Source organism: Lolium rigidum, chromosome 6, assembly GCF_022539505.1.
Source record: "Lolium rigidum isolate FL_2022 chromosome 6, APGP_CSIRO_Lrig_0.1, whole genome shotgun sequence".
NCBI classification, from domain to species: Eukaryota; Viridiplantae; Streptophyta; class Magnoliopsida; order Poales; family Poaceae; genus Lolium; species Lolium rigidum.
In genome coordinates, this window is record NC_061513.1 from 220,287,549 (window position 1) to 220,310,276 (window position 22,728).

Consider the following 22,728-nt stretch of genomic DNA (forward strand, 5'->3'; position numbering starts at 1 on the left):
CAGGTACCATTACAATTCTGTGGCACATTTGCCAGAACACACCACCTGGCCGAAAACGGAAAGTTTTGCATTTTGTCTTCAAAACCAGTCATCCCAGGTAAAAGTGCAAAACTTTCCGTTTTCAGCTAGGTGGTGTGTTCTGGTAAATGTACCACGAAATTTTAATGGTACCTGGCAAAGACACAATCGAGCAGTGTGTTTTGGCAAACGCCAGAAAATAACGTTGTCCCGTAGCAAATTTTCCCTTGATATTATGTTGGCCAAGTTGATAACCTAGAAATACGTGCAAGCTCTATGAACTAGAACGGAGGGCATAGTAAATCTTTAGTCAAACTTAGGATTCTTTGACTTCTAACTAAACATACACTTTGTATTTTGAAAGGGGAATGGTACGGAGTAGTACTGTTATACTACACTTTCATACAGATGGAAGAAGTATGGCTTAACTTTTTGTTTCTTGATTTAGGTTAATGCTATCCAACTTCTTGCAGAAGTCCCTCTGAAGTTTCATCTTGAGAGATCCAGCATGGTATTCATTATGACAAGGCATGTTTCAAGAGTAGCACAACAAGTCTGAAGATCCCCCTGCATGATTCAAATAAAAGTCTTAAGCCACTCACACCCTTTGTCTTTAGGCAAAAAACACTGCTCATTTGCTGGGCACGAAGTGCAGGTTCAACAAACGGATGAGCAGGTGAGAGAGCATGTGAAGAAACCAACCTTTCCACAGGTTTTTACTGCCACAGCGACCTTACTAGTCCAGAAAACGAACGAACTTTATTCTGATAACAATATATTACAACCAGGTCATTCATTAACCATAGATAACTTCAGCATAAAAAACGGATATATAGAGGATTTGCAGAAAACTGGTTACAGATTACAATATGATTTGAGACTAACTAAGCATACTCTCCTACCCATCACTTCAACGCAGTTTGATTTCTTCAGGAGAACATCTTGTACGGATCATTTCACACACTCATCTTGTATTGTGCACCGCAGCAAGCATCATTAGCGTCCAGCCTACTGCTTTGAATTGGAAGTATCCGCATCACCCTTCACTATGCTGAGGTCGCCGCCATCTTTGCTAGCCTTATTTGCAGCTTTTATTTCATTGGCGTGGTTTATGAACTTTGTGAGGTCCTGAAAAATACATAAACCGGGTTGATTGTTAGTACAAACAAAACAGGGACGAATGACAACACGAAATTATTGGCCAAATCTAATGTTTTAATCTACAAGTTAAGCTAAGCTCAAAGGCCTGTTCTGTTTTCCATCATTGCAAACTAGTTGGTTCACATTGTGCTATTGCCAACTAGTTGGTTCACATCATACTGTTAAGCTCCAATGTAAAAGGGTCGCGCTAATTGATCTTATTGGATGGGAATTATCAATAGTGTGGCTTACAAAGATGGAAAGGATTTGTGTAACCATGACGTGGACACTCGGTGATAAAGAACACATATAGACAGTAGAGATAAACTACCTTGAATTATGACTATATTGAAAAATGCTACAGAACAACAATGGAGAAACCTATAAACAGAACGAACAGCATCCTCTACGATTCACGAGTGCATATATGGGTATCTTCGGTAATAGATGAAGTACAACAATGATAAGCACTGTAGAATGCGAAACTTTATATACATCTAATTTGGCAAAATGGAATGGGTTACTACTACTACATTAATTTACTAGAGCTCAGAATACAAAACAATGAACACATGATCATGCTAAATAATTTTCAACCTTAACTATCAGTAGTTCGACAATATTGTCTTGTCAGAAACCAATTACCACCCAGTTTTCATGCTTGTACACGGTTAACTAACGTTACTAAATACAAGACAAAAACATATAAATCATTACATGAGCAGGTGAAAACAATACTATGCAATTGCACACTAGACAGTAGTGTATGACGCTACAAAGACTCCACATTGATGTGCATGGCAAACGAGATACCAATCTTGTTATAATAGAAAGGAAATTGATAAATACAGTGTTGTTCGTCACAATTTAGAAGATAGCAAAATATATCAGACAATAATAGACCATCAACCTATAATACTCCCTCCATCCCATGAAACTTGTCTAAGATTTATCTAAATTTAGATGTATCTAGACACTAAATAGTATCTTGATAAATCTAAATTTTGACAAACTTTCGACATGTATCATGGGACAGAGGGAGTACTACATTATAACCATGATGCATTTTACTGTTGTGATGTTGTCAATACAGGGTAGCTGAATCTACAGTAGTTCCCAATCATTAATTTACAAATGGCCATATCATTTGAGCTACAAACATGCCATTTTACTGAACATTGTCGCCAAGCCAGGATACTATAATACTCAATGAAGCTATCACAAGTTGCAGAGTAATTATGAATCAAACAAGAATTAGGCAGATCTGTAGAACTATGGATAATGACCCAGTTCTGACGTTCACATTAGGTGCTACATGAGATAGACAAGACAGGAAACTGCAAGTAAGATGTAGGGTATATTAAAGGTGTTGGCAAACAAATTCAGAAACAGTCAGTCCAGGTAGGCAAACATGGAAGCCTCTCCACACAATCGCCTCCGGAATCCAGGGTATGAATTAGTACCGCTAACCCCAGCAACAGATTAATATTGCTGCTCAACACTGAATTGCACTTCAAAACTAGGCCGGAATACTACCAATACTGTTTACGCGGCCTGAATCCTGATTGATAGGGCAATAAGCTAACTAGCTACACCATACCTTGTCGGCGTCCATGTCCTTGGTGAACTTGGTCGGCTTCACGACCCTCTTCCCTGCAAGAATCAACCAGCCAGCCAGCCAATCAAACAAACAAGCAACCATACGACGCCACCAGCAAGAAGGAAATCGGAAGCAATCATACACCATCAACGATGTAGGAGACCAAAAACAGGGTAGGATGCGTGGCCGGGGCACGAACCTTTGCGGATGTGAGGCGCCTTGCCGTGGCGGCTGGGAGGGGCGGACTTCTTCTTGGTCTGCCCCTTGAACATGGTCTGCTTCTGCGTCATCTTCTCCTCTCTCTCTCTCTCTTGGATCGAGCAGTCGACGCGGGTTGTGGTGTTCTACGACAGGGGATTTCCTGATTTCGGATTGAAACGTCGAGCTGCTTCTGATGCTACGGCGGTCGGGGATACGCGGCGGCTGGCTGCGTCAGGGGCTAGGGTTTTGGGGGAGGTATGGTTGGGGAAGAAGCCCAGTTGGACGGCCCGTTGTTTCTGTTTTCCGTACAGTTTTGTTGGCCTTTTTCTGTAGAAGGGATTTGGTGCACATGGGCATCACTGCTCCCTTCACTTTTATATTTTTAAAAAATTTAAAACCTTACACAGTCCAGATAAAAAAACACTTTTAATGTTGAGAAATACTGTTGAAATATTGGGCCTACACTTAGTGGCCCATACTAGATTTCAGATTTTCCTATAAATCTCAAAGCCGATATAGTGGAAGCCTTGTGAGTTTGAGTCCAAATTGGTGGCAGCTCACTAGGGAGTGGCAAGAGGTAGGAAGTTTAGTCCCACATGGAAAGTTGAGAGGAAGTTAGACCACCTTATAAGGTGGGTTGTTCCACCACTAGTAAGTGAGTGAGAAAAAGAGTGCTACACGCGCGCTCCTCCTCCTCGCTCGTCACGACGCGCGCGCCGCGCTCGTGGTGAGTGGATTGAGCCTCGAGCCGAGACTTTCCTTACTTTTTGCAGCTCAGGAAAACGAACAGAGTCTTAGACGGACGCGTTCCAGTTAGTCGGTTCGGGTCGCTCCCGGATCGTGGGCTATCTGTAACCGACTCGAAACGTTCGTGTCCATGTTGCCTAGGGTTTCCCGAGCCTATATAATCTCCTGCCCGGCAAACGCAGAAACACATCTAATACGCGAGTTAGGGTTTCCACCTCTCTCTGCTTGCACCGCCATCGTAGACTACTCCATCCCGCGCGCCGACGTGCATCGGTGAACGGGAGAGCAGGTCTCAGAATCACTCGTCCTTGCGATCCTGTACGGGAGAGGGCGAATTAGGTTTTTTGGGAAGCGCTCTGCGCGACTGCTCAAGCTCTTCATCACAGGTCGATTTCCGTCCAACATATATACTATTTAATACTATTTTACTACCATTTGATGTCAGAATTTTTTTACTGTGATTTAACACTTCAAAAACCAAAGAAGTTACTCCCGTCGTTCTACTCACAAAAGAAGTTGCAGGAGTTCAATTTAATCTCTACATCTTATACTCACTATAAGAAGTCGTGGGAGTTCAATTTAAACTCTACTTATATTTAGGAACACACATACAGAGGTACGCCCTCCATTCCAAATTAATTATCAGTGGATTCGTATGCATCTACAAACTAAAACGTGTATCTATATAAATCTGCCTCAATTAATTTGAAAACATCTTATTAGTGTAAGGGACGGAAATAGTGCGTACTAGATTATGCTTGTTGACACAACTCTATGCCAAATAAATATGAAACGATTACACGCTGAGGGAAGGGCCTGTTCAAATGCAGGATTTCTCTAGGTTCTGGGGAAGTGGGAACTATCTTATGAAGCATGCTGCAGTCCCGGAGTATTTTTTTTTCTCTGAACTACTACGTCCGTTTTAAGGAATAAAGCGTCATCGTTTTACGTGTTTTTTGTTTGATCAAGAATTACTTCAAATAGATAAGTATGAAATTGGTATCATTACAAAGTTCTTTTCAATACGAATCCAACGTATAATATAATCAAGATTTTATTGCTGAATTTTTATGGTCAAAGTTCGTCTTAAAATACGTGTACGTCTTATTCCTTGAAACGGAGGGCCTTAGAGCATCTCCACCGACGCCCCCGATAGCGGCTCCGACAACTTTTTGAGCGTCGGGAGCGAAAATGGGCTCGCACCGACACGCCCCAAATGGCGTCGGCCAATTTTCGAGCCCAATAGAATCGTCGGCAACCCCGTGCCGGCCCCTTCGCCAAGGGCGCGAATCGGGTGCACCGGCGTCTCGCGAGGCTAAAAAAATTGGGTGTGGGAGCCACCTGTCAGCCACACATCCCAAAAGTCAACGCCAGCGGGGAGTGACGGGGCCGACGCGTCAACAGCTCATTCAATTTTAACCTAACCGTCGCCTACCTTGCGGCGGGAGTTATTGGGGCGCAGCGGCGGTGCAGTTTCCGCAGACGCGCAGCGAACCGTCCCATCGCGCGCGCCTTGCTCTTCGTGTCGCCGTTAATGAGCGCCACCGTTCCCCCGCCTCCCTCCGTCCTATAAAAAGGGTTGCCTCTCATCGTTCCTCTCACACACAAACCCTAGCGCCTCTCTCCCCAACCCTAGCCGCCACCATCTGAAAAGACGACACCATGTCTGGTCGAGGCCGAGGTCGCGGCCGTGGTCATGGCCGTGGCCGCGGCAGATGTGCACGCACGCCGTCGTCTGCAACGTCGTCGTCTTCATCGTAGGACATGGACATGGAGGGGCCCGTGCTGTTTGAGTTCGTCCTCGTCCTCAAGGGTGACCCACGCGGCATCCAGAGGCTGTCGGACTCCTTCGCCGACTTCGTCGCCGGCTACGAGTGCCCGGTCAAGATGCATCTGCGGGAGGATGCGTGCGGCAACAACCGGTGGATCGTGGACGTGATCTACGACGCGTGCGGCAAGATGTACCTCCACATCGGCTGGGAGAAGTTCGCGCGCCACCACCGCCTCCAAGCCGGCTTCGTGCTCGTGTTCTCCTAATTTGGCGACAGGGACATGAGCGTCAAGATGTTCGACGACACGCGTAGCCGCCGCCACTACCACGACGACAACGCCAAGGAGGACGACGACTACTGAGTGTTGTTTCTTCGCAGCGAATATCAGCACGCATGTTTTTGGATGTTCTTCCTCGAAAGAACCAACAGAGGCACCCTCACCAGCTGGATTTTCCAGTTTGCGTGACTGGGTGTGCCCTCGAGTGTTCTTTCTTAGCAGCGAACACACAAAACCTGCGTTGATCGGCCTAGTTAGGTTTAGTTTTTTTTGCAATATTTTATATTTGTGTCAACCATGGTTCAAACTATGTATTAGTTGTGGAAAATCGTGTTCCAAACTATATCTTCATCTAAACCACATTCCCAATTATGTATAAGTTTATGGAATAAAATGTTTCTTATTCAATTTTCTATGCATTTATTTATAATTTAAATTTAAAACATCTATCTGAGCCGCCATTTTGGGGGCGCCGGTATGGGAACAGCTCCCGTGCTGGTGTCCCTAAACGGAGGTGCCGGCGCCTATTTGGGGCTGCCCGGTGGAGATGCTCTTATTTTTTTAAACGGAGGTAGTATCTTATAAGATCACGGCAGAAACAAAACTATATTTGGGGTGAAACTGTTGCATCGTACAGGAACCAAAGCCGGTGAAATAGGATGACCAGTCGGACACAAGATATAAGCCATTAAGCTACACAGATGACTCAGTTTTGCCTAACATATTCAAGTTGATCCCAAAGAGATCGTGCCAAGTAATTTCAGCTCCGGTTTCATCTGTTTCGAAATACACTACTCAATAGAAAAAGGGAGGTTAATATTATCTTTCTCAGAAGGCATTGGCAGCAGCAACACTGGTATCACGAGCTCTCAGTTGTATCCATTTTCGAAGCTTCCTCCAAGCCCTTGAAGGCGACGCGCAGCTTCCTCAGCGATGACACTTTCTTCCCGTTGCTCTCCGCCATACCAGAAACATGCACAGTCGCAAATGAGGCTCCTTTAAGGAGCTCAAACATGGGAATGCACAGGTTTTGCCGTGTCATCTGCTCAAGCACTTCTGGTGCCTGCATGTACAGATTGTTGCCTTCGTGTGTCACGCTAGCTTTTGACATCAGCAATTTCGGGTGCTCCTCAAGCATCTTGATGAACTGTCCATGAGCGGAAAAGATTCAGAATCAACAGGCACATAAGTTATGTGCGCAGAACAGTACATCTTCTATTGAGTAAGATTTTAAAATTAGAACTAGGAACATAATTATTAAACTGCCTTTAGTCTTTGTGTCGGTAAGGAAGTGTTCATTTTTCAGCTTCCTCTTCCTTCAGAAAGATAATAACTCACTGTTTATAAGTGCCATTTTGCTGAAAAATGTGGTACATGTTTTGAACTTGGCAAATAATGCAGCTAATGATTTCAAGACCCAATTCTGTGATTTTAATATGATGATTGAATTCATCTGTGTACATGTGAGCCAGATAGAATTTCTCATTTTACGTATTTGAAAGTTAACATCTTAGCCCTTCACAAGCCAATGTAACTTCATTATATGAAGGAATGTGCACAAGGCATGCAATGCCTTTCAGTTTGACTATGTTACTAACCTCTGAAAGCGTTGATGTTGTGTCCAGCTCAATGAGGGTACCAGGTCCGCATACAAGGCAATCTGTGTCTCTAACAAACTCTGTTACTTTAATATGAGTTCCTTCAAGGCCATTATACCTGCATGATAACATAATATAATTGTTAGACTCTTCAAATTGCCACTGTGGTGTACTTTTGTAACAAATCAGGAAATGCATCTGTTTCAGAAGTTCAGATATGGTTGTCAAAATAACAGCAGCAGCAGCACTCTTTGGGCGTATGTAAGTAACAAAAATATTTGGAGGGGATAATGGAAACATGATGACAACAACCAATTTTGACCAAATAATTTCAATCATTAGAAGATAGAATAGAATGCCTTCACAAGACAAAAAAAAAAAGCAACTTACACCAAGCAAACAATTTTTACATGTGACCTGAGTATGATATGCATCGGGATATCAACTCCAGCAGTCAAACTTTACAAGTCTGGCCGGAGAAGGGCTGTGACAATTGACAGCAATATGGATAGTTGAGAGCAACCAGCAGTGGACAGCAGGACACTGATCCAGTTCTAAGTTTTGAACTGTACTTGCTGATTACCAGTTCTGATGAGTTCGGATATCGCATATGAGCATCAGATGCATAGATTATCAAGAACCCTAGTGAATTTTTGTGCTGGAGGAATTGTCCATTTGTGCCCTTTTTGCCTACATTCTCAATACTTCCCGTTACAGGTTGGAACATAGATTTAGGTGGAGACTGTCACAGTTTGGAGTTGATGTGTTCTGCTGTGCTAATTTAACTTGTTCTGAGAAGAAGTTGTGAAAAGTCTATCCTGTTTGGCAAATCAGATTTGATTTAAATAAATCATGTTATCCACTGATTGTCCACTAATATTTTGGAAAGAAAAATAAGAATTGTCTGCCACAAGATTAGAGAACTAACCCAACCAAATCTCTAGGAGCAATTCAAAGAAATGCTAATCGTGTGGCATTTTCTGAAACCATTGTGCTATGCATTTCTGACTAAATCAATGCATTCATGCATTGCCCACTTTCCAACTGCAGGAGTTTTGGCATACATATATTATGCGTTCATATGGTATAAATTTGGCTAATAAATAATAATAGAGATATTTACAAATACATCATTGAATATCACCTTCGTTCTTACTCTTTGGTGACACCAACTATTTGAGTAACAGACTAAGAATGGGGCATGATGCAATGAAACTCACGTGAGATAATTTGACACACTTCTGCTGCAGCCAGATACGAGCTTCAAAGCTTCCAATGCACAAGCAGCAGAAATAATTGCATTTGTGGAAGCAATGGCTGGGATGATATTCTTTACAACACCCTGTAATCAGGAATACACATGTCATGCACTCATGGCCTCTTAAATTACAACACTATGCTTCTTGATTCCAAGATTTATACAGCTGAACAAATAATAAAATCATACTTAGTGATCATGATAACTGAGATCCTAAATTAGTTAGCCTAAAGCAATACAGTGTGCTACGAACACTGGCAGATTAGATCACTGGCGCAACAAATAGTAGGATGACTCCATATGAAAAGGTTTGTTCTGAAATGCCTAATATCACATCGAGATACTTTCGTTATTCCCATTAAAGTATAGAGCGTGGTTTTTTTTTATAATTACTATTTTGCAGGTGGATATAATAAGACCAAAGCACCATCAATGGCATACACAGACAAGTAGGTACTGATACACCAACCAAATGACAAAACGATCTATGTCACAGAAAAATCGAACATAACACAACTGTGCAAATAAAAACATCAAGTACCAATAATGAGTTATTGATAACATTGACAGCATGCTGACGCTGCACAGGTAACAGCTAAATCATGCAATCTGAGTTTTTTTTAGCACAAAGCGAAAGAGCAGCATATGTGTACACACGTAATAAGAGAGCCAGAGCTTATTATGTGAATACATATTCATCAAGAAAATCATATGGAGGTGGTCTGCTACACATTGTAGGGCTACTGAATTTAAACATCTTCATGATTAAACAAAACTTAAACAAGCTATAAACTACATATACAAATTAAGACCATTCTTATATGGAACTCTTAACATGGTCCACAACTGAAGGGGATAATGAGTTAGAGCATCTCCACTCGTCCCCCCGACGAGGCCCCCGACCGACGTTTTTTCCATCCGGACGGCGAAATTCGGCCCAGTCGCGCCCCCGGTTCCTCGTTTTCGTCCGGATTTGGCCCTTAATCCATCCGGCGAGCCCACGCCACCCCGGCCCCCGGGCGCGCTCGGGGACTCCGGACGAAACGAAAGCGCGCGAAACGGCGTGTGGACCCGCGTAGTCGGTGATCGGAAAACCAAATCCTGTGATTTTCCCTCCAATTTGCTTGCATTTCCCCCATTCCCTCCAATTTGCTTGCATATCCCCATTCTCTCCCGCCGAAATCCCCCAATCTCCTCGTCTTCCAGCTCCAGTTCCTGGCGGCGTCTTCTCGTCCACCACAATGCCGCCGAAGGCGCCGGCGAGGAAGATGCGGAAGAAGAAGACGAAGCCGCCGGGCATGTCGAACGCCGAGTGGGCGGCGGACGAGAAACGGCGCGACGTCGAAACAAGCGCCGGGCGGGAGGGTGAAAAGAGCCGCCGCCAAGAGGTCGGCGGAGGCGGCCCAAGACGAACACTTGAGGTTAATCGGCATGGCCTATAGCGGCGGCGTGTTCCCGGCCAATGGCCGACGCAAGGTACAACAAGTTCCCCGTCTTCCTTCTCGCCTTCGCCGTACTCGCCGTCGCCGACCGCCGTGTTCCAAGAGGGCGCCTACGTCCAACCGTCCAAGCCCACACCGTCGCCGCCCGAGCTTGACGTCGGCGGCGGCGGCGGCTCGTTCGAGGGCACCTCGCCGGCCCTGCGACGAGGGCCGCCGCGTTCGGTGCGATGGAGGCGCCGAACGAAGAGGAGATCCACGAGATGATCACCTCCGGCTCCGCCGCCGCCGCCGCGAGCCCGGGGTTCTTCATGACCGCCGCCGCCGCGTGCCCGGGGTTCTTCACGCAAGAGGAGACGAGGGCGACGGCAGCCGTGGCGGCGCGCAACGAGCATCGGGAGGATGTTGCCGACGGAAGCCAAGCCGTCGAAGAAGAAGGCGAGGAAGAAGAAGAGCCAATCGAAGCCGCCGCCAACCTCGTCGAAGGGGAAGAAGAAGAGGAAGAAGGACTCGCCACCTGCCGAACCGCGTATCAAATGGACGCCGAAGGAAGAGGAGTGCCTCGCCGAAGCTTGGATGACCGTGTCCACGAACGGCATAATCGGGGCCAATCGGTCGTTCGACACATACTGGTTTCGAGTGAGGCAGGCGTACGAGGAACGCAAGCTCGTCGATCCCTACTTCAACAAGACGAACATGAACGTGTACCGGGGAGACAAGGCAATGGCCACCCATTGGGGGATCATGCAGACGGCGTGCGAGGAAACTGGTCCGTCGGACACGGCGTGTGAGGAAACTGGTCCGTCGGACACCGCCGTGCCGGCCGGGACTGCCGACGAGCCTGTCTCCGTGTAATTTCCCTCCGATCGCCGATCTGTGGCTGATCCTTTTGCTCCTTTTGCCGATCAACTGCCCGTACTTGTAGCGCGGGACGGCGATTTGTTTGAATTTAAACTCTATCCGCCGAACTCCGGGTGGACGACTGGAAATATGGTACTCCCCACGACTTAATTTCGTCCAATCCGGCGTTAGTTTCGTCCGGATTTGGGCGTGGGGAGCGCCAACGAGTGGGGATGCTCTTACTCCTACCTACTGCCAGTTTACCCATAGTGCAAAGCTGTACACATCATAATCCAGCTATAGAAACGGTTATACTAGCAAATCTAGTAGCAAAATAAAATCCTAATATTGGGTTACAGCAGACTGCTAGAGAAACGAGATAATCTTGACAGGGCCAGAATTCTATATGGCAGGTTTTAATTTGAGCTGCAATGCCATGCAATCTCACTCACGGAATTTCCGCCAATCCGGCAGTGAAATTTTCACCTGCCCAGAAGGGCCCCTTATATGAAGTTAACATAATAAGGTTGGATTGGTTTCATGAATAATAAAGGAAATAAAATACTAAATACTATGATTCTGGCAAGAATGTTAATTTTTAATGATAGAATACATTATTAATGAGGGCCTAACAAGCGCAGATCACAACAGAGGAGAAGTATTAAACTCTGGGGTAGACAAGGAAAAAATAAAGTTACATCTTAGAACTGGAGAATAAACAGAGAAGAGATCAGACCTGAGTCAAAGAATATGTAACTCCAGAAATACCAAAAAGTTCTGCTCTCTTTAAAGCCTGTATTATTAGGTATAAATGGGAAATTAGACAGAAAAAAAAGGATAGTACTATCTAAATTACATGTAATCACAGTAGATCAGACCTCTGAATAAATCCACTGCATATGTTCTGCATCATCAGCATCGAAAGGTTTTCCACTGTGAACCTGCAAGAGTGAACTTAATGGTTACAAAATATATATTGATTAAAGAGGAAACTACAGAGATAGGAACTATACCTCATCCCATTTGATCAAATGAGCATACTCAATGCAATGAGCTGCAGTTCTCGGAGTCTCAGCAAGGGTACACAAGGGAAACTTGACCTGGGGAGGGAAAAGCCATATGTTGCACTCAAAACAAGGTGTTGTCCCTGGCATAATGACTCTAGCGTGACCTTTGAAACCTTCTGTTCCACCATCTACCATAGGCTTAACTGTCTCCTGGACTGGTTTCTCGTCTGAGTCATACTCTGCAATTCCAATTATATACTGTCATCAGTAGACCAGTGAAGATATTTTGAGTTTGATTGTGTAATCGTACTAATCTCTGGTCATTTTGGAAGTGAAAACATAATCAAATTGCACTACAAAGGTCAATAAGTGGGAAAATACTATCTGCAGCAAATTGAAGAGAAACTTGATTTTACGTGCAAATTCATATCGAACAGTAATGACTTCCATTCATCTCTAGCAATTTGTTTGGGTCAAACTTTCTTGATGCTGAATCCATGGTTGACATGAAAGTGTAGTCTAACAGTTCACTTCCAAACTTCAAGTTGAATTTGTACAAGAAAATAACAGAGCAACATGTTGTAGTCCCAAGATGTCTGCTAGTCTAACCCTTGTATTCAAGTCGTGGACTAGGGCTACATAAAAAACGGTACGGAAGTATATACCTAAGAATCCACAAGCCACGGAATTGATATAACTTCGAGCTTCAATTGAATCAAGACCAAGGACAATTATTTGGAACTGCTTATAGAAATCTAGCTCTTTATCTTCAATCCTACAAAAATGGGGCACAATGTTCACTCCACTAACACGCTCCATAACCCTCTTTGCAGCTACTTCAGCCTTGGGCTTCCCAACATCATGAATCCTGTAAAAAGATTATATGGAATGTTCATTAAGATGATAAGTTACAGAAAACATAAATCAAACATGCAAACTCTAAACAGATATACAGTCGGTGCCGCAATAAAATGAGGCTTTGGCAACAGCTAGCAAAACACCCAGTATCTGAAAGGGATTCAACCACACAAGATGGTACTATATGTTAAACCCCAAATCCTCTCCACTTTTCCTCGCTTAAGGTCACTCGGAACTTGTAAACAATCGAACCAATTTCATTCTACGGAGCCTAATAGTCAAACATCCTTCTTTTATTTAGCATCAATTTCCGATGCATAAATCAAGGTCGAACTATCTTCCCATCGACCAGATAACATTAAGTCTAGCGCTTGGCAAATGATAAAAGCACTACACTGCATAAACCCTATTTTTCTGTCGCAACTCGTTATAAGAAGGTAACGATCTAAAACCACGCGGGGATATATACATATAGTCAGTCGGCAATGCAAGTGGAAAAGAACCTGAAGAGGAACTGTCGGTTGAGGTTGGAGACGTCGATGGTGTCCATGTCGATGACGTGCAGGTTCTTGAAGCCGGAGAGGGCGAGGTCCTTGAGGAGCTCGCAGCCGAGGCCGCCCGCCCCCACGACGAGCACCTCGACGAAGCTCCCAATCAGGTCCCGAAGCTGCGAGCGAGAGGATTCAGATCGCAAGGAGAAGAAGAAGAAGCGAAAACTCGGAGCAGGAGTTGGAGGCGGCGGCGGGCTTACCCCGGGGCTGGGATCGAAGGTGGAGTGGACGAGGTTGCCGGGGCGGGAGAGGAGCATGTCCAGGTCCCTCCACCGTTCGGGCTCCGTTGGCGGCGCCGCCTCCGGGTCAGGGGAAGCCATCTCTCGCCTGCCTTTGGAGTGGACGGGGGAGGAATCTGTAGGCGTCGAGGGTGCGGCACACAAAGGGGAAGAGAGGAGAGAGAGGAAGAACCCAGGGACCTTTGGAGTGGACGGTCAGGACTCGTGATATGTACATGATCGGGCGGCACCGGGCGAAGCCTGGAAAGCTCCGATTTGGTGTTTGCTCATCATGGTTTTGAGAAAAAAACCCAAAGGCTATCTCGGGCTACATTGAGCTAATTTTTTTCTTCAAAAACTTGTACTTCAAAGTTTTTAACATTTTGTAAAATCTCAATGTAAAATACTTTATATTATGGGCAAAAAGAATACCAAGTTTGATAACTTAGATTCACACTTTTGTGTAATCTACAATACAAAGTACTTCACATTAATATTTTGCATGTTTATAGCATATATCATTGACTATATCCATGGTTTTTTTCCAAAATTATTTGGAACTTTGAAATACTATTGTCAAACTTTTCGAAATACCAAGATCTAAACATCCTTGCTGAAAAAAAACACTACACTACAAATAACTCATAACAGGTACATCTCACCGACGATGGAATACATGTTTCGGTCTTCAACATTGCACGTGTTTCCATCTTTAGAGAGGCTTTCACGTAGCATCCTCGCACATTCTCCGCCCAAAAGTAACCCCTTGTGGTTATTGACGAGGGACATGACCCATGGCCTAAGGGTTCACAATAGGATCAATGTATCATCCTTTCACCTAACTGCCCAACAACATGTTTAACTTTTGAAGAAAGTTATAGGCCTACTTGTGAGGAATAAATGAGAGTACATAAATACGTCTTTTTTTTTGAACGGGTAAGGCCCCGAAGGGCCTGGAAGCTGTATTAGTCAAACGGCAGGTACAAAGTTGCATTGAGGCCCCTAGCTAAACAGATAAATAGAGATAAGGCCTCAGTTTTTACAAGCAGGACCCTAAACGAAAAACTGAAAACGCGATCAGGTACTCGGTCCTCTCCGTCGGATATGAGGAAACTCTAGTTCCGGGCACCCGCGCCGCCACCGGGGATTAGGCCACTTGGGGCAGCGCCGTAAGTTGTTTTATTATTGTTGCGCCGAAAAACTTCGCTAGACGATCATCCTTCAAGGAATCAAGCATCAACATCCAATCACTATCTCTGCACTAGATTTATACCATGGTTATCATTTAATCTCTTCCTTGTTATTAACTAATCATTCGAATAAATCACCACTAGCTAGGTCATCTATGACCATCTTCTTTAGTTGTAGTCTGCGCCGTCTTTTATCGTTTACACATTGCCGCTCTATCCACCCAATATATGGCGCGTTGACGATAATAGTTTCTTGCAAAACCAATATGTTTAATAAAGTGGAGACGGTCATCGCCTGGGAAGACAAAGAAGATAGCTAGACTGATTGAAAATACATGCATAGGAGATCTGCTAGTCTAGAACTATGTCACGTTAGAGAGAGCATGCACATTTGCATGTTGTAAAGTTTTTTCACTTCGATCTAAACAACCTCCTAAATCTTGCTCAACACCATGTTAATACGTTGCTTAATTAACTAAAATTGTACTAAACTTGGTGAAGTTATGCAAGGTCATTGACACACCATAACATTAATCTAACTAATTCTTCATCCCAGACGCTTATATATATAGGGATTAAATTAGTCATTTACCAATGGTATACATGATCTCTTTCGGTAAGCACTGTGTGTCTGTGACGACTATCTGTTGAGGATTCATTTATCCGATCAGGGATTTGTATTTTGCCACGTTACTCGCGAGTGAAACCGAACTTCATTGAAGTGTGTGACGTCCTGCCATATTATGTTTTGCCAACTAAAGGACAAGCTTTTCTTAAACTTCGGTATCAAGAGATTGCCATCTGGAAAACATTTGGATCTCAATACCCATTCACATAGAAACTTTTGAACTGTTGATCAACCACCGGCAATATTCGGCAAGCATGTGATGGGATTCATAGCATAAAAAACAAAAAAAATCCTACCGCAAGAACGAATAACAAGCCAAGATCCAATCTAAAAGATGGTAGCAACGAGAAGATCATGAGACTAACCCTCGAAGATTTTCAAAGCCTACGAGATTAGATCTCGTTGTTGCTGTAGTCGATCACTTGCCGCTTTCAAAAGCGCATAGAAGATCTTGACGGTGCCACAGTCGGGCAGCACCTTCGTACACGGTCACACGTTCGGTGTTGATGATGACGACCTTCTCCCCGTTCCAGCGGGCAGCGGATGTAGTAGATCCTCCTCGGAATCCCGACAGCACGACGGTGTGGTGTCGGTGGTGGTGGAGATCTCCGACAGGGCTTAGCCTAAGCGCTGTGGGAGAAGATGGAGGAGGAGAGAGGCTAGGGTTTGGGAGAGAGGGGGTGGCTAGGGGCGCCGGCCAGGGGGGCTTTGGTGGTGCGGCCAGGTCTAGGCTGCCCCCTCCCTCTCCTCCTCATTATATAGGTGGAATCCCTAAGGTTTTGCCCAAAAGTTCGAATAAGACCCCAATTCAAAACTTCCATATGGACGAAACCTAGAGGGACAGGGACTCTCCCTTTCCCCCCTTGCTTGGCCGGCCAAGGAGGTGGAGTCCACCATGGACTCCACCCTCCCACTTGGTTGGCTGGTTAGGGTTGGTGGAGTCCAACCGGAAATCCACCTTCCATGATGATTTATTCCGAAAAGTTCTAGAACATTCTAGCACCTTCCATAAATGCACCGGATCATTTCCAAACTTGGAAAGTGACTTCCTATATATGAATCTTATTCTGCGGACCATTCCGGACCTCCTCGTGATGTCCTGGATCCCATCCGAGACTCCGAACAAATTCGAACTCCATTCCATATTCCATATTCCATATCTACTTAAAACGACATCAAACCTTAAGTGTGTCACCCTACGGTTCGTGAACTATGTAGACATGGTCGAGACTCCTTTCCGACCAATAACCAATAGCGGGATCTGGAGATCCATAATGACTCCCACATATTCAATGATAACTTAGTGATCGATTGAACCATTTACATACGATACCGATTCCCTTTGTCACGCGATATTTTACTTGTCCGAGGTTTGATCATCGGTATCTTCATACCTTGTTCAACCTCGTCACCGACAAGTACTCTTTACTCATACCGTGGTATATCATCTCTTATGAACTATTCACATGCTTGCAAGCTAATCAGACGACATTCCACCGAGAGGGTCCAGAGTATATCTATCCGTCATCGGGATGGACAAAACCCACTCTTGATCCATATGCCTCAACTCATACTTTCCGAATACTTAATCCCATCTTTATAACCACCCATTTACGCAGTGGCGTTTGATGTAATCAAAGTACCCTTCCGGTATAAGTGATTTACATGATCTCATGGTCGAAGGACTATGTAACTATGTATCGAAAGCTTATAGCAAATTGAACTTAATGACGTGATCTTATGCTACGCTTATTTGGGTGTGTCTATTATATCATTCATCTAATGGCATAACCTTGTTATTAATAACATCCAATGTTCATGATCACGAAACTATGATCATCTATTAATCAACAAGCTAGTTATACAAGAGGCTTACTAGGGACTCCTTGTTATTTACATAACACACATGTTTCATTGTTCCGGTTAATACAATTATATCATGGTATGCAAACATTTATCATGAACACCAAGATATAACAATAACTATTTTATTATTGCCTCTTGGGCATATCTCCAACAACATGGCCATGTTGAAAGTATGGATATCCTGATATCTCATCCCTTTCTCTTCTTTGTGACCAAAATCTTCCAACATGAAAAATGACGGTGACACATTCTCTATTGGATGCAATTGCCATTTCACCAGACATAGGGTCACTGATGTTTTCATTTTCATTTTGAGAATTTGGAAGCTTCAAAGAATGTGGACTGACATGCATACGACACGGTAAATCTATGAGCTTTGAGAAGCAGGCCACGAACTAGATTTTGGTTAGCAGCCGTCTGTGTTGTTTTGATTAGCATAGATGCACAATCACTCACGAACAACGTTGAGAGACAATTCCGGATTTGATACATTGATTTCTCGTAAAGACGGAATATATTTTAGTGGGAGGCGACGTTTTCGTCAACAGCGAGACGCATGTGGTGACTTCGTCAAACTCAAAATCAACCAGATCAGATCTTCAACACAATCTCTCTTAATTGTAATTGTAATGTGTTTCGAAAAAAAAAACGTTGAGAGACATCGGACGGCCAGAAAACCCAGTATAGTGCATAGCCGTGGACCGACGCGACCGGAGCCAAAGCAAAGCCCCGACCGCCGGGGCTTATCCGCTCTTCGGACCGTGCCTACTCCGCTCCTCCTCAGCTCAGCTCAGCTCAGCTCGCTCCCCCCAACATGGAGGCGGCCGCCGCCCTGTCCCCTCCCCGCGTCGCCGCCCTCGACGCCCGCGCCCTCTTCTCCCCTCCCACCGCCATCCCCTCCTCGCCCGCCTCCCGCCTCCGCCTCGCCGCCCGCCCGCGCGCCTCCGCCCCCTCCGTCGTCGCCACTCCTAAGCAGCGGTTCCTGGCGCCCCACCCGGACCCCGCCGGCGGCCGCGGCGCAAGAGACGTCGTCACCATGGTACAGTTCCTCCACTTGGATCGATGCACTCTGGCTTAGTCCGCAGAATAGTTCGTTCGTTCAGCCATGTAAATTCAATATCGTCGTCTTTCTTGGCAGGTTATCCCATTCCTCAGGGGAACCGCATTTGAGCAGCCGCCGCCGGACCTGGCCTCCTTCCTCTACAAGAACAGGATCGTCTACCTCGGGATGTGCCTCGTGCCGTCCGTCACCGAGCTCATGCTCGCCGAGTTCCTCTACCTTCAGTACGAGGACGCGGAGAAGCCAATCTACATGTATATAAACTCCACCGGCACCACCAAGGTCGGTGCTTCTGCTCCACGTGTGGCCATGTATGGTTGTTGCTGCATAAACAGTATGGATGCATGAGCGTATCTACAAAACCTCACTGTAGTCTTGGCTCTGAAATGAGGCTCAGTTTAGGGTAGCTTGTGGAGTATGTAGGCCTTCGATACCCAGTTAGCATAGTACATTCTGTTCAACTTCTTTTACTAGCCGTTGGATGATTCAGATACCAGGCTGTTATGCATATTTTGTTGAAAATTATCAGATATAGAGGCCAGAATTCGAAGTTATAATGAGCTAGAAAATGAGAATTTTCTTGTACCTTTCACCTACCATTTGTCAAGTTTTTCTTTGTTTTATTGTAGCACATTTGTTTATATCAATTATATTCTCTAATGTTCTTTCAGAATTTTTTTGTTCTACTTTTATTTTCGATCTATAGATTGTCCTGATATATTTATCTCCTTGCTTAGAATGGCGAGAAATTGGGCTATGAGACGGAAGCTTTTGCAGTATATGATGCTATGAGGTCAATTCCTGCCTAAGTGCCTCCCCACACCCCTCTTTTCCGCATGATATGTTCTCTGTTCCTATTTCCTCTAGATTACTTCCCTTTAGTTGTTGCTTTATGCTTTTCTAATAATCAATTGTGACTTCTATACTAGTAGCGAGTCCTTTCTTCATATGAAATGTGCATGTGCTGTTGTTGACAAGCTGAAGACCTAAGTACTAACAGACCTCATTCATTGAATCTTGGTAGGTAAAATTTGAAATCACCGCTCTTTATATTACATAGAATTATTGATAATCTTTTCGCAAAAGAAAAGAATTATTGATAATCACAAAGACAACGAGTCTACTGGCGAAAAGTTTGGTGTACTATCCGTTTGCTGCTATTGTATAAGAAGCCTAGAGCACTTCGCTTTTTTGCCTTTCTAACCTTTACTCAGATGGACTATTTCTATAATGTATCATGGGTGAATGATATAAGATGCGAAGACATGCAGATTTTTCGCACGCAAACCTTCATCAAACAACAATAACATATTTCCCTCAACTTGTGCCCTTTTCTTCAGCCAGTGGAGGAGCCATAACTGCGTCTGTGTCGGCTGATCTCACCTATGTCCTTTACTATTCATGATGAAAATTCTGTTGGAGTGTTAAAACATGGTGTTAGAGACCGCTGTAATTGTTTCCCACATGCGTTACCCTTCTCTTCGTCACTTCCATGTTCTGCTGGCACACTTCTCCCAGTCTGCCTGATTCTGTGAGTGCAGGGTAATTATTCGGACAGACCGTGCATACATGGTCAGCCATCGTTATGATCTATGCATGCAGAAGCCATCCTAACACTCCTCTACATCACAAGTACATAACTATTTGGGTACACAACAGCCTCCAATACGCATTTTGACCACTATCTTATATGGGAAATGTTTCTAAAAGGCTGTTTTTTTAGAAGGTTTTTTAGGGGCAATTGTTAAATTAATGCCTTGCTTTCGCATCCAAAAGTCCATTCAAAGTTCTTAATCATGTCTAAAGATATGCATGTGTCCTAGCAATTCCAGCAATACTTCTGAAATGCTATCTTATATCTTTACCAAATGCAGGTATGTCAAAGTCCCAATTTTCACACTTTGTATTGGCAATGCATGGGGAGAAGCTGCTTTACTATTGGCTGCTGGTGCTAAAGGTAACCGTGCTGCACTTCCATCATCGACGATAATGATGAAGCAGGTTATTTCCTTTCCTTTTGTTGATTGAGATAACATATTCATTTCTATCTTACATGGTCATACTGTGCACCAGTATTTAGATGATGATAGCAGAATTGGCTTATTATATTCTTCCTGTATGATATATATGCATACATGAACACAGGGTATGGATATCACTTCGGCACCAAATAAACACACCAATACTTCTTTTGTGCACACACTTAGCTGTGTACAAGATCCTTTACTCTTGTTTATAAATATATGAGGCTAGATGTCTTACTCTTCTGACCTGCAATGTGCAGCCAATTGGTCGATTTCAAGGTCAGGCGACAGATGTTGACATAGCAAGAAAGGAAATAAGAAATGTGAAGATAGAAATGGTACTTTCTGCTCCTTACAGGAAGAAGAAAGATCTTATAACCTCAGATTGAATTTAAACTAATTCAGCATTATTTAAGATGTTCATCTTTAGCGGTCAATAGTATTGTTCTAGTTACTATGGGCTCATGTCAACTTGTGCAATCCTCAACTCCTATTTCCTTCCTTTCGTTGGTATTTGGTAATCAAGAGCGTGGCAGGACAAAAAAAAACATTTACAACACATTTTCTAGTACTCCCTCCGTCCATAAAAAGATGTCTGAGATTTATCTAAATTCAGATGTACTCCGTATCTATCACTAAAATGTGTCAGGTAGAGAAATTTGCGACATCTTTTTATGGACAGAGGAATACTATCAATAAGTCTTCATGGGAATCATGGCTGGAAGGTTGAAGCTGCTTCCTTCAATTTTCTAGCTCTACCACATGGTCACTGCACATTGAAGAATACACTAGCTCCTTCAGTAGTATTCCTTGTAGCAATCTAGTTCATAGTTCCTGGCTTGAATGAGTTCTCAAGGAAACAAAATAAATATTGTTAATCTTCCATTAGCAACATTACTGCATTAAAAAAAACTATGGTGGTCATATTCTATGGAAATATTGGCTCCTGGCTTTGGGGAGATATGACGGTTGCTGCCATAGGGAATCACTATTCACCTCGAGGACCCTGGATCCTGAAAAATTAAGCACATTGCCATACAGGGGCTTAGAAGTATCATAATTCATGGTTCCATACAGGGGCTTAGAAGTATCATAATTCATGGTTATATTTTCCTGCTTTTTTTCAGTCCAGGAAAATGATAATGACATGTTAATTTTTAGTTATTCAACAAATGATCCAGTTCCAAAACATGGTTATGTGCAAATTACCAGAAACCAAAATTTTCTATGGATAATGGATTTTTTTTGGACCTGATGTTGGTGAAAATATACTAGCTCTCAATCAAGTTTGGTTCCGCCTCATATGGTCTTACTTGTACTGAAAAGACGGCCAAACCTTGTGACTTTAGATGTATGTTTGCATTGTTCTCAACCACAATACCTAGATCACACTAATTGTCCAGGAAGAGAAAAAGCTGAAGGGAAATATAATTTTTTCAAGGTCATTGGTACAATGAATTGTCTTACTCTTCTTTGTGCCATCCAGGTTAAGCTGCTGTCGAGACATATTGGTAAACCAATGGAAGAGATCGCTCAGGACATTAGGCGACCTAAATACTTCAGCCCTAGTGAGGCAGTGGATTACGGTATCATTGATAAGGTAAGAGCTCTCCTGAATTCCACTGTGAGAAGAAATGAACCTGTTTGAACATCAACTCATCGTGGTAACGCCATTGTAATTCAACAGGTGTTGTACAACGTGAAAAGCCAAACAGACGCCGGTGTTGTGTCGGAAGTCAAAAAGGAATTAATTTGACATTTGGGTGCAGTACAAGTAGGCATATTTTTGTAAGATTTTGGATAGGCAAATGCAATGCAGAAGATGTTAGGCTGAGGTGTTCTGGTACGGGATTGCGTTGTTTGATTTCGTGGCTCATAATGCTCGTGTTTCTGTGGCTGGGTTAGTGTAGTTCGATCTGGTTCGTTGAGCTGTCGTAGACATGTGTTTTTGATAGGGTTAAAACTTATTCACACACGGAATCTTAATTTAACAAAGGGCAAATGTGAAATTAGGTTTGGATGCTATGCCAATGAAAATTCTACATGGAAAAGATAAGTCGGTGAGCTCTTCTAAGACGCACTCAAACATACCTTTAAAGTGAAATAAGTATTGAAGTCTATCCATCCACTGTTCAAGGATATTGTTGGCCATGTGAGGATTTTGTTTATGACATTTTTTCTAGTGCTCTAAAGATCTTCTATGTCTACGAATTTGAAATAAAACCACGACGCTTATTTTGTGTTGGAGGGAGTAGTAAAAATCGCACACATTTTCTTTTCTACCACAAACGAATACTCCCTCCGTTCCATCAGCGACTTTGTACGAAATCTACGATAACTAATACATGCAAATCCCTAAAAAAATGTTCACACGGGTTTTCCAATGCAATATACCTTATATTTTGAAGAATTTATTCAAAAAACTATATACCTTAT

The 22,728-nt window shown here is 43.7% G+C and overlaps 3 protein-coding genes across 4 annotated transcripts; 1 reads left to right on the forward strand and 2 right to left on the reverse strand.

Moving 5' to 3' along the window:
• Window positions 1-695: 695 nt before the first annotated feature.
• On the reverse strand, window positions 696-3,928 carry LOC124665351. 2 transcript variants are annotated; one of them, XM_047202764.1, is made up of 4 exons: window positions 3,922-3,928; window positions 2,958-3,068; window positions 2,759-2,811; window positions 756-1,146 (listed from the first exon to the last, which is right to left on the reverse strand). In XM_047202764.1, exons 2-4 carry the CDS (start codon window positions 3,046-3,048, stop codon window positions 1,027-1,029), a joined length of 264 nt encoding a protein of 87 aa, XP_047058720.1. In that variant the 5' UTR covers window positions 3,049-3,068; window positions 3,922-3,928; the 3' UTR covers window positions 756-1,026. The 2 variants fall into 2 exon arrangements, with proteins under 2 accessions (XP_047058719.1, XP_047058720.1); XM_047202763.1 differs by lacking the exon at window positions 3,922-3,928 and having other exon boundaries at window positions 696-1,146; window positions 2,958-3,206.
• A 2,459-nt stretch (window positions 3,929-6,387) lies between these two features.
• On the reverse strand, window positions 6,388-13,679 carry LOC124666583 (NEDD8-activating enzyme E1 catalytic subunit-like). The gene is made up of 9 exons (XM_047203925.1): window positions 13,507-13,679; window positions 13,259-13,422; window positions 12,563-12,765; window positions 11,904-12,136; window positions 11,769-11,831; window positions 11,627-11,683; window positions 8,574-8,695; window positions 7,354-7,471; window positions 6,388-6,902 (listed from the first exon to the last, which is right to left on the reverse strand). The coding sequence occupies exons 1-9, from the start codon at window positions 13,624-13,626 to the stop codon at window positions 6,615-6,617; spliced, it is 1,368 nt and encodes a 455-aa protein (XP_047059881.1). The 5' UTR covers window positions 13,627-13,679; the 3' UTR covers window positions 6,388-6,614.
• A 4,328-nt stretch (window positions 13,680-18,007) lies between these two features.
• LOC124665599 (ATP-dependent Clp protease proteolytic subunit-related protein 4, chloroplastic-like) lies at window positions 18,008-22,138 on the forward strand. The gene is made up of 7 exons (XM_047202993.1): window positions 18,008-18,247; window positions 18,347-18,550; window positions 19,006-19,061; window positions 20,143-20,269; window positions 20,553-20,630; window positions 21,779-21,892; window positions 21,980-22,138. The coding sequence occupies exons 1-7, from the start codon at window positions 18,023-18,025 to the stop codon at window positions 22,046-22,048; spliced, it is 873 nt and encodes a 290-aa protein (XP_047058949.1). The 5' UTR covers window positions 18,008-18,022; the 3' UTR covers window positions 22,049-22,138.
• Window positions 22,139-22,728: the final 590 nt, after the last annotated feature.